The 19,109-nt window shown below is 34.5% G+C and overlaps 2 protein-coding genes across 2 annotated transcripts; both read right to left on the bottom strand.

Annotated features, from left to right (window-relative positions):
• Positions 1–1,800: 1,800 nt before the first annotated feature.
• On the bottom strand, positions 1,801–2,757 carry LOC101045323 (olfactory receptor 52A4-like). The gene has a single exon (XM_003923825.2). The coding sequence runs from the start codon at positions 2,755–2,757 to the stop codon at positions 1,801–1,803; it is 957 nt and encodes a 318-aa protein (XP_003923874.1).
• Positions 2,758–9,113: 6,356 nt separating this feature from the next.
• On the bottom strand, positions 9,114–17,185 carry LOC101037447 (olfactory receptor 52A5). The gene is made up of 2 exons (XM_039471319.2): positions 17,141–17,185; positions 9,114–12,181 (listed from the first exon to the last, which is right to left on the bottom strand). Exon 2 carries the CDS (start codon positions 12,119–12,121, stop codon positions 11,171–11,173), a length of 951 nt encoding a protein of 316 aa, XP_039327253.1. The 5' UTR covers positions 12,122–12,181; positions 17,141–17,185; the 3' UTR covers positions 9,114–11,170.
• Between the last annotated feature and the right edge of the window lie 1,924 nt (positions 17,186–19,109).

A 19,109-nucleotide genomic window follows, 5' to 3' on the forward strand; every position in this document is an offset into this window, starting at 1 on the left:
TTCAGCCCAGAAACTCTATACAAGCCTGAGCAACATAGAGGGAACTCCTCTACACAAATAATAAAAAGAAAATTAGGTGGGCATAGTGGCATGCATCTGTAGTTCCAGCTACACCAGAGGCTGAGGTGGGAAAATTGCTTGAGCTTGGACAGTTCAGGTTTCTGTGAGCCATGACTGCACCACTACACTCTAGCCTGGGCAATACAGAGAGATCTGAGCTCAACAAAAAGAAAAAGAAAAGAAAGAAAAGAAAAAAGAAAAATGTGCTCTTAGGATTGGTGCACTTTTCTAATTGTATAATATACTTCAATGAAAAGCTTAAAAATAATAATTTGAAATAAGTTGAAAATGAAAGAAAAGGGGATAAAAGAGATACAGAGAAATTAGAAGTCAGTAATTACATGGAAGATTTAAATATTGACATATTATAAAACACTACTTCGTTTGGTATGCAATACTTATTTGTTTTATTATTATAGACCCTAAGCATTCAAACGGAAGCTGGTTTGATTGAATAACGGGTTTAGATAGGAGACATCTTTGAATCATAGTTTGTAGGTTGTAATGTGCTTTCACTTAACCTCTTTTGCCAGCATCCCCTACACTATTGTAGGTGGCTGTGTCTAATGGTGGATGTTTGTGGAAGGCAAGCAGAAAGAAAAGGTGCAATTTCTATTTTAAGAAAAGAAATGAAAGACTCAAAATAAATTATTAATTTCTGATAGGTAAATGATAATGACAGCCTAAATTTACATCTTTTATTCCAATTGAGTGATTTTTGTGTGTTGTGCTGCTGGATAACTTTGAACTGAGTAAAACAAAGTCACATCATGATGGTGTAAGGGCGTCATTAAAGAAAAGTTTAAAAAGGAGGATAGGTTTTCCTTAACAGAAGCTTGTTGCAGGAAATTTCACTAAAGTTGTCTGATATGGTTTAAAGTGAGTACTTAAGTGTCCCATACATTTGTTTATAAACATTACAAGAGCTTAAGAAACATCTCAGGGAGTACTAATTCCTGAGTTTTTCTTCAGAGAAAATTCCAGAAAAATAAGCTATTGGTAAACAAACAATTAGTTTGGCTCCAGAATTAATATCTGAAATCAAAAATGTCAGAAAGATGTGTAACACTTGTTCTTTAGGAGGTCAAATTATTCTATGACTCTTTAATAATCAAACTAGTAAATCATGGTGGTATAAGAATAGACAGAAAATAGGGACAGGAATAAATACACAAAGCTATGGCAATATACTAAATGCAAAATAAACAGGATAATATGGAAAGATAATAAATTGCTTAATCAAACTCTAGCAAAATAAAACTTTCTCTATTAAGTTTCCTCCATTAAGCTGTGTGATTCACTTTTTGCACAAAAACGAAATCCAGTATGAATTAAAAATAAAATAAAAGCATGTGACTTTAAGTAATTAAACTGAGGACTCATGTATTTTTTATACTTTTGGGTTAAATTTTAATAATGTAACATGGGGAAACACATACTTGAATTTTGCTTATGGAAGTTTAAGCTACTGAAATTTTCTAAAATGAAATGACAATACTTACCAAAAAATTAATATAACAAACTTTTTACACTGCAATTTAATCTCTATAAATGTATCCAGAAAATGTATGTGTGTGTATATGTGTGTGTGTGTGTATGTGTGTGTGTGTGTGTGTGTGTGTGTGTGTACAGACACTTAATTTATTCATCAATCATGATACCACAAACCATTGACTGGAACTCATAGGTCTAATAATAGATGAACCATTATATTTATGAAGAAATAATTTCAATCATATTTCAAGTCTTGTCTTTGGAGCAGAACATTTTTACCACCTTATCCCTAATGTGCTTGGTTTTTACCCCATAGATAAAGGGATTGAGGAATGGTGGGACCAGTAGGTAAAGACTGGACAAGGTGATGTGTACATATGATGGGATATAAGATCCAAATCTGTGACTAAAAAATGAAAAAAAGGCAAGAAGATAGAATTGGAAGAAGACACATATGTGGGGAATACATGTATTAAATGCCTTATGTCGTGCCTCTTTCAGGGGCAAGTGAAAGACAGTGATAAATATTTGAATATAGGAGAGGGTGATGAAAATGAAGTCAAGCCCACCAATAATAAAAGCTCCGAGGATACCATAGAACTTATTAATGTAAATGTCTTCAGTGGCAAGCTTCACAAGGGCCATGTGTTCACAGTAAGTGTGGGATATTAACTTGGTTTGGTAAAGTTTCAGACGACATTTTATAAGCAGTAGGCATGGAATTACCAGAATGGCAGGCCGCAATGTCACTCCAACTACAATATATGTGACTATTTGTTGAGTGAATACTATAGCATGCCTCAGAGGATAACAGATTGCTACATAGCGGTCCACAGCCATGGCCAGCAGGACTCCTGATTCAATACCTTGAAATGTGTGGATGAGCCACATCTGAAAGAGGCAAGCATCAAAATATATCTCTGGCAAATGGAACCAAAAAATACCAAGCATCTTGGGCACAATGCTGGTGCTAAGTGAAATGTCTGTGGCTCCTAACATGGCCAGGAAGATATACATGGGCTCACGGAGGCTTGGCTCAGAATTGATGATGATCAAAAGTAGAGAATTTCCAATCAAAGCAATGATGTACATAGCACAGAGTGGAATCCCAATCCAGCACTGTACAGATTCCAAACCAGGGATCCCAATAAATGTCAGTATAGAGGGCATGAACAAGGTACCATTTGTAATAGGCAGGGCCATTCAGGGGTCTTCTTAGAAAGGGAAGAAAGTTTGCCAAGCTGTGATTCTCTGTACTTTTATACATTTTATGCTTATCTAATCACAAAGTCATTGAATAGCAGAACTTAGGAGAGTCAACTCCATCAGCTTATTTATCTTTTTTAAAAGAATGAAAAAATGCCAATATAGAGACCCACAGAAAGGTTCACCAGTGTGCACTTTAGCAAATCATCCACCCACACTCAGCGTGAAGACTTTTGGACGTCAGATCTGTGAAGAGACCAATATTATCAACCTGCTTAGTGCTGCTTTCCTTCTTCCCCAACTCCATTTTCTCTTTCATTTTCCAACCTGTTCATGGAAAGCAGAAATATAAATATGTATAGTTGGAATTATATTTTAGATAGAGAAATACAAACATTTATTCTAGCTTTAGCCACAAGTTCAGACTCCATTCAGTAGACAGTGGCAGTCACATAATTTTGGTGTATTATCATACCAATTCTGGTACAGGAGACAAGTCATATACACAAATTCTTGAGTTCATATAAGCACCCTAAACCTCTCACACAAGAATCTTTTTCACACAGTGGAGGGTAAAGACAGATTTAAACTATTTATATGTATATATAAATTTAAAATTAAGGAGATTTAAGAGTACTGGTTTAGGAGAAGAGGGACCTGAGGTTGTGTCACCAGGAGAACCATAAAGATGTTGAAGTAGTTAGAAGTCAGGTTAAGTAAGTGAGTTTGGAAGCCTGGATCTCCATATGAAGGCAGTATTAACAGATATATCCCTTATATAGAAATCAGGATACTTACTGCTGAAGGAAAATAGAAAGCTGTATTTTTTTTTAATCTTCTGGGAACGTTGACACAAGAAAAATATAATTGGATGAGACTATTTGAGAATTCTCCGTGAAATTCCATGGGAAATAATTGGAAAACAAGTTGAGGTGGAAATGCCTTGGGAAGCAGCAGAAATAGAGAAGCATCCAAAACAAAATTCTGATTGCAATACAAAGGCTGTGGCTGGGACACTTAACAATTTCTAGTAACCATATACCAGCAAATAACTGTGGTTTGATTGCAGGGCTGATAATACAATATTATGCATCAATTTTTTTCTTTTATGTGAATGCAGAGAGGTTATGCAAATGATTATCGTCTAGGTCTTAATGAAGGTGATCTATAAGTTTTATAAGTGGTGTGCTAAGCATTTCTAATATTTCTCCATAACGCAAGTCATCACATCCAAATACTATTCTATGTTCTTTCCTGGCTCCCAGTCACCATAATAATCACAGATTTTAACTCTGGAATGTTTTGGAGATCATTATATTCTTAGAGCCCAGAAAACCAATATCCCTGAATATAGCACTTTAACACTGTGAACTAAAGAAGCAACCTCAGGGTTTCTCTGATATCCCCCAAACTTTCCTATCTTTCACTTATTTGTCTTTCCCAAAGCATGGGATGAGTTTATTCTCTTAAGTTACCTTATTTGCCTAGAAACTAGACCCCTAAAGAGGAACATAATTGCCTTCAATCCTTTCCCTGAAATTCATTAACCAGCAAAGATTAAAACTCACATTACAGAGGTAGACATTGAAAATTAAACACCACACTTGGAGCCCAGATGAACTTCATCTCAATCTATTATCTCTTCTCAGGTTCTATTCAATGTCTCCTCTCCTCTGTAAAGATGGATATATAAGCATCTGTACTTAATTGAGTTGTTAGGTAATCATTCTTCTTAGATTTCTCCATGCTTATGCATGTTGATAAAAATTCGATGTCTTTTTCCTATTGATTTGTCTTCTGTCAATTCATTTTAACAGACATAGACTTGAACCTTCAGAGGGATAGTTTGAACTTCCCTACACACTCATGATCCTTCTCTTTTTCAAGTAAAACATCTGTGGATCTAAATTAATTCTCCAGTAGTGGGATCCTAACTGCCCTTAACATTTCAGTCTTCCAAAGCAGATTCTTCAATTTATCATTATTATTCTTTAATTGTACTTCATAGAATTTCAAAGTCAGATTCTAACAAAAATATACTTATACTCTTCATGTTTATGATTTGGATTTTTTTCTGAAGTCTACATTCATTAACTGTACTTGTACTTCAAGATGTACTATTTACCTCCACTTGAACTGTACACATTCCTAACTATAACTTACTCAATTTCCAGAAGCAGCTGTAAGAAGTGACTGGCACAGAGGAAGGTTGCTCTTTGCTGGTTCCAGCTATGGAATATTTGTGGCGTGTAACATAATTTTTCCTGATTACCAAAGTTTCATTAACCTCTCTCTAATCCTGAGAGATATTGTCATTTCCCTGGGGCAAAGATGGAAGTTTAAATCCAGAGGAATAGATGCCATTTCTAAGGGTTATCTTCTTGCTCAATCCCCTGGGGGCCTGGCATATGGCCAGGAGAGGGCAGCATTGAAGCATCTTCTGGTAGTAAAAGGTGTTCCTGTCTCTCAGAGCAGCAGAGATGGGGTTTATATTGTTCTCACCTATATGACAGAGAAAAGGGACACTTAAAATAAGGCAATGCATTGATTGGGATTCCATTTCATCTCTGAACAAATTGAACAGCCTTATTGTGTGCTTCCTAAGGAAAGGGAGTTGAAAACAAAACAAACACTGTACCTTAGATTTACTCTTGGCAATCAAAGGACTTCCAGAAGGCATTTCAGTGATCCAAGGAAGAAGGTGTGTGTTTGGAAGTGGTAGGCAGAACAGGGTTTAGAGTACAGTAATCCCTGTAAGGAGTAAGACTTGCTAAGAGAAAGAGAAGAAAATCAATTATGCACAGATGATTTTTGTCCAATTTTAAAAGACAGAAAATTAGGAAGACAGTTCTTCCTAGAAAAATATATCATAGACTTTAACAATCTCGATCCCAAGAAGTTCCCTACTTTTAAGTATCTTTAATACAGAGTTTAATTTAAAATACATATATTTTTTCACTTAAAGTTTTTTTCTTATGTAAAATAAATTGATGCAGAAAAACACAAACTAGTGAACCTAAATGAAATGAATTAATTCCTGGAAACATACAAGCTCTCAGTATTAATCCAGGAAGAAATTAAATTCTAAGCAGACCAATAACAAGTTCCAAAACTGAATCACTAATAAAAAACCTACTGACCAGTAAAAGCCCTAGGAGATAGATTAACAGCCAAACTCTACAAAGAAGAATTAAAAGCTAATACCCATCCTACTAAAATGATTCCAAAAAATTGAGGAGGAGGGATGAATCACTAATTCATTCTATGAAGTTAGATTTATTCTGATACAAAACCTGGGAGAGACACAAGGAAAAAGGAAACCTTCAGGCCTATATCTTTAACAAACATCGAGGCAAAAGTCTTCAACAAGATACTAGCAAACCAAATACAGCAGCACATCAAAAAGCTAATCCACCAAGATCAAGTATGTTTCATTCCTGAGATGCAAGGTTGGTTCAACATACACATAACAATAAATGTAATTTATCACATAGTCAGAACTATAAGAAAAACACATGGTTATCTCTATAGGTACAGAAAAGTCTTTTCATAAATTCAAAATCTCCTCATGTTAAAATTCTTCAACAAACTAGGCCTTAAAGGAACATACCTCAAAATAATAAAAGCTGTCTATTAAAAACCTACACCCACCATCATATAAACAGGCAAAAGCTGGAAGCATTACCTTTGAGAACTGGAATAAGACAAGGATGCCCACTCTCACTACTCCTATTCAACAAAGCACTGGAAGTCCTAGCCAGAGCAATCCAGCAATAAAAAGAAACAAGAAACAAAAGAGATCCAAATAAGAAGAGAGGAAGTCAAACTATCTCTCTTCACCCACAATAGGATTCTATACCTAGAAAACCCCATAGTCTCTGCTCACAAGCTCCTAGAACTGCAACAACCTAAATAAAATTTCAGAATACAAAATCAGTGTATACAAAAAATGAGTAGAATTTCTACACATCAACAACATCCAAGGTGAGAGCCCAATAAAGAATGCAATTCCATTCAAATTGCCACAATAAGAATAAAATACCTAGAAATACAGCTAACAAGGGAGATGAAAGATATCTACAATTAGAATTAAGAAATATCCTGCTCAAAGACATCGCAGATGACACAAACAAATAAAACATTTCATGATCATGGATAGAAAGAGTCAATATTGTGAAATTGCCATATTTCCCAAAGCAGTTTATAGATTCAATGTTATTCCTATCAAATTACCAATGACATTTTTCAAATAATTAGAAACAAATTCTAAAATTCGTATGGAACTCAAAAAGAGACTGCATAGCCAAAACAATCTCAAGCAAAAGAACAAAGTCGTGGAGTCACACCACGTGACTTCAAACTATCCTGGAAGTTTACAGAAACCTAATACTGGTACAGAATTAGAATCATAGACCAATGGAACAGGTTAGAGAATTCAGAAATAAAGCTGCATGCCTACAATGGTCTGATCTTTGATAAAGTTGACAATATGAATAACTGGTAAAGGATGTTCTATTCAATAAATGGTGCTGGGATAACTGACTAGCTGTATGCAATCCTCTGCATCTGTTACAGAAGATTGCATATGGCTAGTCAGTTATCCCAGCATTATTTATTGAATAAGATATCCTTTATCATATATAAAAATCAACTCAAGATGAATTAAAGTCTTAAATGTAAGACCCCAAATCTAGGAAATACTATCTGGACCTAGACCCTGGCAAAGATTTTATGATGAAGACTCCAAAGGCAATTGCAGAAAAAACAAAAATAGACATAACTACATTAAAAAGCTTCTGCACCACAAGAAAAGCCATCAGCAGAGTAAGTAGAGAAGCTACAGAATAGGAGAAAACATTTGCAAAATATGCATCCAAGACAGGTATAATAATATCCAGAATCTATAAGGAACTTAAACAAATTGACAAGCAAAAAACAACTCAATTAAAATACAGGCAAAAAACATGAACAGATATTTCTCAAAAAAAGACGTACGTGGGGCCATCAAGCATATGAAAAAATGCTCATCACTAATCATTAGGGAAATACTAATCAAAACCACAATGAAGTACTATCTCACAGCAGTCTGAATGGTTACTATTAAAAGGTCAAAAAGTAACAGATGCTGGTGAGGTTGTAGAGAAAAAAAGGTTGCTTATACACTGCCAGGGAGAATGTAAATTAGTTTAGCCAATGTAGAAAGCAGTTTGGAGATTTCTCAAAGAACTTGAAACGCAACTACCATTCAACCCAGCAGGCCCATCACTGGATATATACCTAAAGGAATATAAATTATTCTACCAAAAAGACGCATATACTTGTATGTACATCACAATGATATTCACAGTAGTGATGATATGAAATCAATCTAGATGCCCATAAATAGTGGACTCCACTAAAAAAGAACTGTAGTGCATGTACACCGTGCAATACTATGCAGGCATCAACAAAGAAAGGGACCATATTCTTTGCAGCAATGTAGTTGGAGCTGGAGGCCATAATTCTAAGTGAATTAACGCAGGAACAGAAAACAAAATAACACATGTTCTCACTTATAAGTGGAAGATAAACTTTGAGTACACATGGCCACAAAGAAGGAAACAATAGACATCAGTGTCTACTTGTGGTCAGATGATGGGGAAAGGGTGAGAGTTGAAAAACTACTTATTGGATATTACATTCACTATCTGGGTGATGAAATCATTTGTACATCAAATCCCAGTGATATGCAATTTTCTGTGTAAAAACCTACACACATACCATCTGAACCAAAAATAAAGTTTAAAAAAGGGAAAAAAAAGAAAGAAAATATTGATCAATTCCCAAAGTAAAAAAGAAAAATCTACAGGGTAGGGAAATTTAACATAGCTCTCTTTGTAGCTGAAAAAAACAAGACAATAATGAAGTTTTAAAAATTCGACAAAGATCATATTTACACATAGAATATACACTTGAATGTAAGAAATGGAGCTGTACCTTTATGGTCATTGCCTTCATGAACATTGCCTTATCCTAAATTCTAATCATAGTTCTTAAAGAATGAAATAATAAATATTTGCTAAAGAGACTAAAATACATTAGGAGATATTTTTACTATGAATATAAAAAACCTGCTTATCTTCTGTTAAACTGAGTAGTTTGCCAAGTACTACATCAAGAATATAGTCACTTATTATTTTTTGCCAAATATATTATACAATTAAAAAATACATATATGGCATAATAACTAAAAAAATCCATGTAACCCATCACACTGTTTCTTGAAGGAAAGTTCAGTACAATTGAATCACGCTTCTTCTGCACTTCCACAATATTTCCCGCCCTCCTTCCAGAGATAACCAATATCCTATACCTGGTGCAGATTCTCAGAAACTATGTGCACAACTTTGTTTTAAGGCCAAGTCTCTTTTATACCTTAAAAAAGGTAATATGAACCCAGATCTTCAGCATGGAACAAATTTGACCTGGAAAGAAGACCAAAGGTAACTAAGAAGCCACAGAGATCTGCGTGCTGACTGGGACCTATCTGAAATCAGCGGACCAGGTGCTGTACTCCATGTGGAGAACACTTCAGCAGACTGGCTGGGGTTTCTTAAGCAGATAACACTGGACAGGGTCAACATTGTTATAAAAACTAGTAATATTATTATGAGCTGTAATAATTGTCCTTTTTATTAATTACAGGTTTAAATGGCTTGAAATGCCAATCCAGTCTAATTATGACATAAATTCATTTAATTTTTTCCTTTATGTGATGTGCATTTTAAAGACCGTTACTGTTGGCTTTTCCTCATACTCCGGAGAATGAATAAAACCATGTATTCATTAGGACATACAATGCGTTTTTTTTCTGATAGACCTATGTTGAATTTTTCTTTTCAGTTGATTTTTTCCAATATAGGTGTTTTGTCTCTTTTCATTTAAATAATTTGGTGCATTTTTATACCAGATACTTTGAAATGCATTTTTTTCATTCACTATGATTAATCTATAGTTATCATCATATTCTGTTTGTTTTGGTTTCCGATTTAGGAATATCACATACTATCTTCATTCTTTATCCTTCATGTATACTAATTTTTCTTAAAGAATTCATAAATTTGTGAATTTTTTTTCTTTTGGGAGAATGACTCCTCATTCATTATACATTCTGCATTATTGATGCCACAACTAATGAAATACTTAATGCTCTAATGTGGAATTAAAATGATTAATTATTAATCTTTGCTTATCTAATTCAACAATTTTTAATATTTCTGCCTATCAGCTAACATGTTGTTTTACCTTTTGTCATTGTATTTTTTATTTTTTCTAAGTATTGTTAATGTTTACATAAACTTTATTTAAAAAACAAACATTATCACTCAGTTATTTCTACATTATTGAAAAGATTTTCCTCAAAATTATATGCATCTGTTTGCCTCTTGAATGATACGATTTTTTACATCAGAATGTTTTACTGTATTTTCTTTCTTTGACCATGCATCTTTTCAAACTTAGTGATTCAGATGACTCTGTCAACTTGAGTCTTAAAAAAAATAAAAATCATTTGTTTGGTTCTCAGTCTTTATTAAAGCCTTATTCAGGAGGCAGTTTCTTATGTGCCAGTTCTGTGTTTAGTTAATACATTATTTCAAGTTTGCATAATGATTATTTCAAGTCTTCACCTTTATTTTACCCTGATAATATTGGAATAAAATCTCTAGCATGCAGGTTTTCTATAGGGTAAGATTGAATATTACCTTACATCCTCCAAATGTGTTGCTTTTGAATACCATTAATTGACACAAATAAAATGTTTATTTTGTTCATTATTCAATGTCATTTTTACTTATATTTTAAGAAATATCAAGGATTGTCCTCTGTATTGCTGATAAAGGGTAATAAGATACAGTTTTTGTACTCAAGATGCTTTCAGTGGGTAACAGAATGTGTCTGTATGTTCAATTACAAAACAAACTTACAAATTTGAGTAAAACTCAAATTAGGTAAAAATCTTTAAAATTGTGTGGTTCCAGAAGGACATTTGATATGTAAGTCCAGATCACTGATTTTATTTTCCTAAAAGTAATATTTGTGAATATTCCTAATATTTTTCAATTTTTTTGCATTTTCTCCTGTGTAAGTTGCTCAGTGTTTATGGTCATTGGTTGCATTACATAAGTTTTATGTTGCAGTTATTGGTATTAGTGATTTTATATTTTTTATATTGATAAGCACTCCAGAAAAAGTAGATAAATGATTCCAAATTTATCAAAATATAGATTCAAAGCAAATATTAAAAAGTGAGGCATAGCTAGAATTACAGGTATGTGTTGAGCTAGTGGTTTGAGAATCTTATCTGTGACTTTCACTACATTTAGGTTTTTACTTAGAACGACTCCTGAATCTCTGTAAGAGTCACTAATGATCAAGTTACTTTTTTGAAGAAAAACACCCTCAGAACATGGTCACGAATTTGCTTGGTCTTCACTCCATAAACAATAGGGTTGAGAAAAGGTGGGACTAACAGGTAAAGATTTGACAAGAGGATATGAACATATGGTGGTATGTGTGAACCAAACCTGTGTGTAAAGAAAGAGAAGAAGGCAAGAAGGTAGAACTGTAGGAAGACACAAATGTGGGCAATGCATGTACTGAAGGCTTTGAATCGTGCCTCCTTCTGGGGCAGTTGAAAGACAGTGATAAAAATTTGGACATAGGACAAGGTGATAAAGATTATGTCAAACCCTAGGATTGCAAAAGCAACAAATAGACCATATATCTTGTTGACTCGGATGTCTTCAGCAGCCAGCTTCACAATGGCCATGTGCTCACAATAAGAGTGAGAGATGACTGTAGTTCGGTAGTATTTAAGACAGCATTTGATGAGCCCTATGGAAGGTATTATAAGAATGGCAGCCCTGAGTGTCACCCCAAGTCCAATATGAGTTAAGAACTGCTGGGAAAAGATGGTGGCATGTCTCAAGGGGTTACAAATGGCCACATAGCGATCTAGGGCCATTGCCAGAAGGATACCTGATTCAATTGCCTGGAATGAGTGAATGAGCCACATTTGCAGAAGACAGGCATCAAAAGATATCTCTGGCAAATGAAACCAGAAGATGCCTAACATTTTGGGAAGAATACATGTGCTAAGTGCAATGTCTGTTGCTGCCAACATGGCCAAAAAAATGTACATAGGTATATGGAGACTGCTTTCATATTTGATTATAACTAAAATTAGAGAATTTCCAAGCACACCAATGAGGTACATGGCAGAGAAGGGAATCCCAATCCAACACTGCACTGACTCCAGACCAGGAATCCCAATTAGTGCAAATGCAGAGGGCATGAAGACTGAGCCATTGAATGTCAGCATGATTTGTTCAGCAGAATCAAGTAGTAGATTTGCTGTTTCATCTTCTATTCTCTGTTGAGCCTTGATGAATTAAAAATAAAAAACATGTTAATTTATTTTAGGAAAATATATTTTAGTTATATTAGGAGTGTATCATGTTATATCTTCTATTCTAATTAATCCTCCCTAATTTTCTGTCTCCTTTTCAAAGTCACTGAAAGATAAACACCAGGTTCTGTTTCTCCATGCCTTAATCATTTTCAATGGGTAAATTTAAATGTATTAAATGGCTTCTTTCTGGTTCATGACTACTAGATCAACAGTATTTTATATTTGCTACTCATCATATGTGCTTTCTCTGTGACCTAACAATTGAAATTATAAAAAAAAAAATATTTAATGCAGAGCAAAGAACTTTACAACTAGACTTCATCTGTATTAGCCATAAAGAAAAGATCCACAGTGCTGGTAGACCATTCTGATCATAATCAAAAGACAAGTTTGACTGAAATGACTTTTAGTTTTGCAATTCACTGGCTGTTTTTTTTTCAGGTTAGTTTTTTCATAGTCTGATTCTTCTCACATAGACGGTCAAAATTCTTTCAACCTAATTTTTCAAACTTTCAATGTCTTCTCAAAACCCAATCATATATCTTATACCTTGTCTTGTGTATTCACTAACAAAATTAATTCCTTATTTTTGATTTGTGGATCTTTACTTCAGCAATTCCTATCAAAGCTTGTTCTCTTCTACCATGCTCTGCCATGTACACATCTCTTGTATTTAATATCAAGTGCCAACATATGCCCTCTAATTTTTCATTACCTGGAAATAGGCATTGTTATCTCTATAAGCCTGAGCAATCATCTCTTCTTAACAACTTGAAATCACATGAAACTCTCTAAGAAATGTTATTTCTTTTTCTTTACATAAAGCTTTATACATCTATACATCTTCTATCCACTCAAATACAATGATTTCTGTAGAGGTGAAGAATTTCTTTGCCACATTATTTTGCATAGGACTATTTCTACCCTCTTTTCTGTCTCTGTCCTTCACTGGTAATGCCAACATGTAACACTCTAGGCTTCCAGAGCCTCTATCTCTGTTATTACCAAGTTTCAATGTAGAGTGGCTTTGCCTTTTCATCATCCAAACTTACAGGGCTTTTTATTGTCTGAATTACTCTCTGCTTCAAGAAAATATTTCCACCACCAAAAAATGGAGAATATTGAATGATTTACATATTACCTGTATTTTCTTTTAGTAATTGCAAAACTCACTTTCTGAAATCATCTAAGTATACTGTGAAATAGATAAAGATAGTAGAGGGGGCAACAACAACAAAAAACATCTCACCATCCTACTGGCCTCATCACCTTTCAATTGTCTATTTGTTTAATTTTTTTTCTTTTTCCCCTGACATATTTAGATTGTTTCTGGGACACTAAAGACAATGTATAACTTATCTCCAGTAATTGCAGAAATATCTTTTTCTTTCAATAAACTTATCCAAGAAACAAATTAGATGTTTATTATTTAATGATTTTTAATAACAAAGATTTATTAAGTATCCACTATGATCCAAATATTGTTTGAAGCAATTGAGAAGCAAAAATAAATTTATTTATTTCATATTTATTAGTTATCTACATTTTGCTGAATGTTTGGACTTCAAAAAGTAGCATGTACCATTTATTAAATATGTGTTAAATATCATTTACTCATTTAAGATCTTTTAATATTTTACATTGTTTTACCATTCTTAACTTATGAAATTAACATTATAAGTTGATTATATTAATGAAAGCCTAAAACTTCTTGTTATAAGTAAATATACTTGGATCAAATTTTCATGCAGTATTTACCCAGAAATAACAAAATAAGCAAATCTGTATCCGCTAAGGTTTTATAAATATAATTCAATAAATAAGGATTATGAGAAATATATATCAGAGTGTAATTACATCAGCCTAGGTGATATAAAAATATACAAAATATTTTCATCAGTGAACTTGTTAAGATTCTGGTAGGCATTACTCCCCTATCACTTTAATTTACTACATAGGTGTAGGACACACATTATAGAACACATTTGTTATATGCTACCTGTTTGATGTATGTCCACTTTTTGAACAACGTACCATCCAAATGAAAATCAAAAATAGAAGTTTACATCCCTTCAACAATTTAAATGGAATTTTCCCTGATCCAGGGCACTCTAAAATTTGATCTAAAAGCCTGGTTGAGGCCATGAAGAAGAGTGGGGGTCAGGCATGCCTCATTATATCTCTCCAGCACTGACATCAGCACAGACCTTAAGTCTAGTAAGAAACTTTTACAATCTGTTCTCTCTCAAGCCTGCTTGCTACCCAGAGGCTTCATCTGCACGATAAAACTTTGATCTTTATAACCTCTTACTACAACCCAGACATTCCTTTCTAATAACCAACTCAAAAAATTTCAAATATACCTATAACCTGGAACCAGCCCCCATTTCTGGACCTAACCTATGTATTTCTTAAATGTATTTTATTGAAGTCTCATGTATCCCTAAAATGTTTAGAACCAAACTGCACCCAGACTATGTTGGGCATATGTTCTCAGGACCTCCTGAGTACTGTATCCCAGGCCATGGTCACTCATATTTGACTGAGAATAAATCTCTTCAAATATTTTACAGAGTTTGACTCTTTTTGTTGACACATATTCTGGGCAACAATCTCTGATTTGGCTCAAAAATATATATTACTGCCTTTATTAGAAATATTGCTTTAATTTAACAGGGCCATATAAGTAATAGTTGAGCTGGAGACTCCTTGAAAGGTAGCATACAAAGTCAAGCTCTGACAAAGTATATACTGAGTAGTCAGAGAAAAGGCAGCAGAAAGAGTTGAAGAAGCAAGTGAACAAAATAGCAATTAAATAAAATAGAAAATCATGCCTTCAGTCAAAAAGCCCACAGATCATGTTGAGAAAATAATGACCTTTCTTCTGGATAGTTTTTCATTTCCATTTCTATTTCCACCTCCACTTCCACCTTCTAGTAGCCCTAATTCATTTTTCTAGGGCAGGTTTTCTCAATCCCAGGGCTGACATTTTAAGCCAAATAAATTATTTGTTGTGGAAGACATCATCTGTATTGTAAAAGGTTTAGCAGCATTTCTGGCTCCTATCCATTGAATGCCAGTAGCACTTCCTTGTAGCAACAATAAAAAATGCCTTCAGGCATTGCCAAATGTCCCTTGGATGCATGGAGAGGGACATATCTCTGGTTGCTAGTGGTTATAATCTGAGATTTCACATTAGAAGAGAAAATGAGCCCTTAATTAAATGAAGATTGATGAATTTATGTATCTTTAATAAAACTGGGCAGAATAAAACTGGCTATTGAAGGAAATAATTCTTCAGTAGATATTGGCCAGATAAAGGAGATAGAGAAGGACATTCCTTAAAGACAAAATAGTTTGTATAAAATCACAGAAGTATGAAACATATGCTGGGAATACATATCAATAATTATTTTACTAGTAAATGAGTTCATAAGCAGAAATAATAGGCAAATGTAAAAGGAAATAATCAAATGTAAAGTTATTATTTTAAGCCAAGTAATTTAAAGTTTGTAGGTCGTAGGGCAGACCTTTGGCCCTTTAAAACTTGTATCTGCTGGCAGGCAAGCAAATGATGTTAAGGGAATGAAAGCTAGGGCATAGTCAGATCTTGTTTGAAAGGTATCTGTGATAGTCTGGATGGGATATTATAAAGTAATGTGACAATAGTGAAGGAGTTACAACAAAGCAAAATCTGTGAGCACTCACTGCCATGATGTAAGGGTAAAATTGAGAGATGAGGCAAAAAATGTTCTTGGATTGAGAATTACTACACTGGATAAGAAAAGGCAGCCTGGGGAACAACTTTGTTTGCACAAATACGCATATGTTTAAAGGAAGAAGAAAGCTTTCTGAAGGCCTTGAAATTCCTGGCCCAAAGTAAACAATCTAGAAACTTACATTTTGGCTGTGTGAATAAACCCTGAATAACTACCACTCCAGTTCTGATACAAGCTAATTCCCAAGATCTAAAAATACTAAAGGATTTAGGAATATAAATGTATACTCCTTGCTAGAGTTAATCCACACTACCTATAATATCAAAAATCTCATCACTATATCATCTTTAAAGCTCACCAGTTGAACTCTGCCTGAAATCCACCCATGACAGAAAACTTTCTCTCTCTCTCTCTCTCTCTCTTTTTCTGAGATAGTATGCCACATGGCAGGACTGCTTCCAGCGTCAACTAGGTCTTCTTTATATAAAAAGATCCAAACTGCCTCCCCCTTAATTTCTCATAAAGGTCTGAAATCTACATTTTAATAATAGACACCAGTCATAGATAATGGCAGTGAATTCTACAGAACCTGAAGCTGGTCAAGAGAGGTCAACTCCTAGACCTGCTATTGCTTGGCTTTATATGCCCTTGAGCCAGTTGTGATATTCTAAGTACCTCAGTTTCCTCATTGGTAAAGTAGAAAGAGACACATTGCAGAGTTATTATAAAAATTAAATGACATAATCCATTTCAAGTATTTAGAAATAAACAAAAATGTGTTGATGGTGTCAGCTATTATGCTATAAGACTTCATCCTTCTCATCCCATGAAATAACTTCACATATTTGATGACAACGGTGAGCAGTTCTGCTAAATCTTCCCCAGTCTAGGCATGTAAAATTTTCTTGGCTTTTAGCAAGTAGGCTTTCCATTTGTTTATCAACCCAGATAATCATTCTCTAGATGTCCTCCCATTAGTAAATCTCACTTTAAAATTTGTTGCCCAGCATTTCATCAACTGATCCATAAATATTCTGAAAAGCATGAGATATCTGAGACATCATTTTAGAGTTTGAATACTCAACTATTTTAAGATTCTGCTGCATTTGTATCATCCTGGCATATTGAATCACAGGAGATATATGTTCTCTTTAGGCTGAATTCCCCATTTTCCCAAATGAAATGCAGAATCTCAAGGTCAAAGACTTACCAGTGATATCGATGGACATATAAGTAGAAGCCATAGAGTATAACTTTTTTTTAATTGATGTTTCAGGCAGTGAACCCTGAGCATTTTGTACTACAAAAGGCCCCTTTGGGATTGGGCCTCACAAATCTCTGGCAAGCCTTGAGGACCATTTGGGACAAGAGTGAAACAAGAGGCAGAATATGGTTAAGAACTCAGAAGATTCATTATCTAATTGGGCTCCGTATCTAAAAATCCAAAACAGAAACAGAAAGACTCAATTTCTTCAAGACTTGAAACCAAAATAAACTCCCTTTTACAAATTCTTCAGAGATGTCAGTGTCCCGTGATGACAATGTCATCACAGCACTTATTTAGAAAAATAATTACTCAATAAAGGGAAATGAAAACATCCTGAAATATTCAAACTAGTGACTGTAGAGGAATGCTGACAGATACTTACATAAATATTTTTGTAATTTAATTGCAATATGGTAAGTAATGATATCTCATTAGGTTCATGAAAGAGGCTGACTTTGAAAAGTGTACCTAGGGCCCCAATTGCAGTCACTCTCTGAGCCTCTCATGTATGAACTTTGTTGACACAAATCTTTCTTATATCCAAACCAACCCTCCTCAGGTTGACCCAGTCATGTCAGAATTCTGACACAATGATATGCATTTTTAAAAAAAATTTTAGTGCAGTCATAATGAGAAGGAAAAATAAAGATTAGAATAGAATAGAAATTAATTTAGAATAAATAATAAGCTTTAAGACTAGGCCCCAAAAAATAAAGGGCAAAGGGGCAAGAAACCTACCCCTTCAGCCTAAATTGCCTGCAGTTAGCTAAAGCAGACCCAGCATAGCCTCCTCCTTCCAAGGTAAGGCACCGAAGCATACCTTTGTACCCACAGCCCACAGGCATATTTCTGCAAAACCTGTTTTCTTTCCCAGTTGCAAGTCATAGGAACAAGATAACCATGGAGAAAGTGTATGTTTTCTGAAGGTGGTAAAATTTGTCTCAAGTCAATGATTTACTGTCTTTGTTCAAATTTTTTTTTCCTGCCTTGTCTTCCTGTGCCAAAAATTACATAAGCAATGTATTTTCTATTGTGGGGGGCTGGTGGCCATTACAGGCAGTAAGGCTATGGTCAGTGGGAGATGCAATAAAGTGATTCTCTCGTGTCTCCTGGTCTCGGCTCGAATTTCCCTAACAATAATATCTATATCAATTTTGTGTTGGGAACTAGAATTTGTAATTTTTATTTCCTTAGTTGTGATGAAAAATAATTTTCATCTGAATTAAGGTTAGAAAAGTTTAATTGAGCAATTTGCAAATCTGGCATCTCCCCTCCCACCATCCCCCATCTAATCCCCCACCCCTACTGACCCAGGGTAGGCTCTGAGACTCCAGCGCACTCACCTGGTGGAACATTTCTGGACAGAAAAAGGAAACTGAGGTAACAGAAAAGAGGAGTGAGGTACCGAAACAACCGAATTGCTTACAGGTTGGCGTTTGCCTTATTTGAACATGGTTCAAGCAGTTGTGTATGTTTGATTGGCCAAAACTCAGTGATTGGCACAAGTTTAGGCTACAGTCTGTTTATACCTCCAGTTGTTATAGTTCACAATATACAGAGAAACCCTTAGGCCAAAATTAAAATATGTAAACAGGCAGCTTTAAGCTAAACTTGATTTAACACTTGAAAAAATAGTTTGTGTCTTACAAAATGAACTTTGCAAGTTGAACTCATAAATACAAATAGTAAAGTGATGGTTACCAGACTTTTGGGAGATGTGGGGATTGGGGAAATGTTGGTAAAATGACAGGAAATTTCAGTTAGATGGAGAAAATCAGCTCAAGAGATATATTGTACATCATGGTGACTGTAATTAATCAACATATCTCATTATATATACTTGAAAATTGCTAAGAGAGGCGGTTGCTAAGTGTTCTCGCAACCACAAAAAAGATAAATATATGAGATACAC

This window comes from Saimiri boliviensis, chromosome 6, assembly GCF_048565385.1.
Source record: "Saimiri boliviensis isolate mSaiBol1 chromosome 6, mSaiBol1.pri, whole genome shotgun sequence".
Lineage (NCBI taxonomy): Eukaryota > Metazoa > Chordata > Mammalia > Primates > Cebidae > Saimiri > Saimiri boliviensis.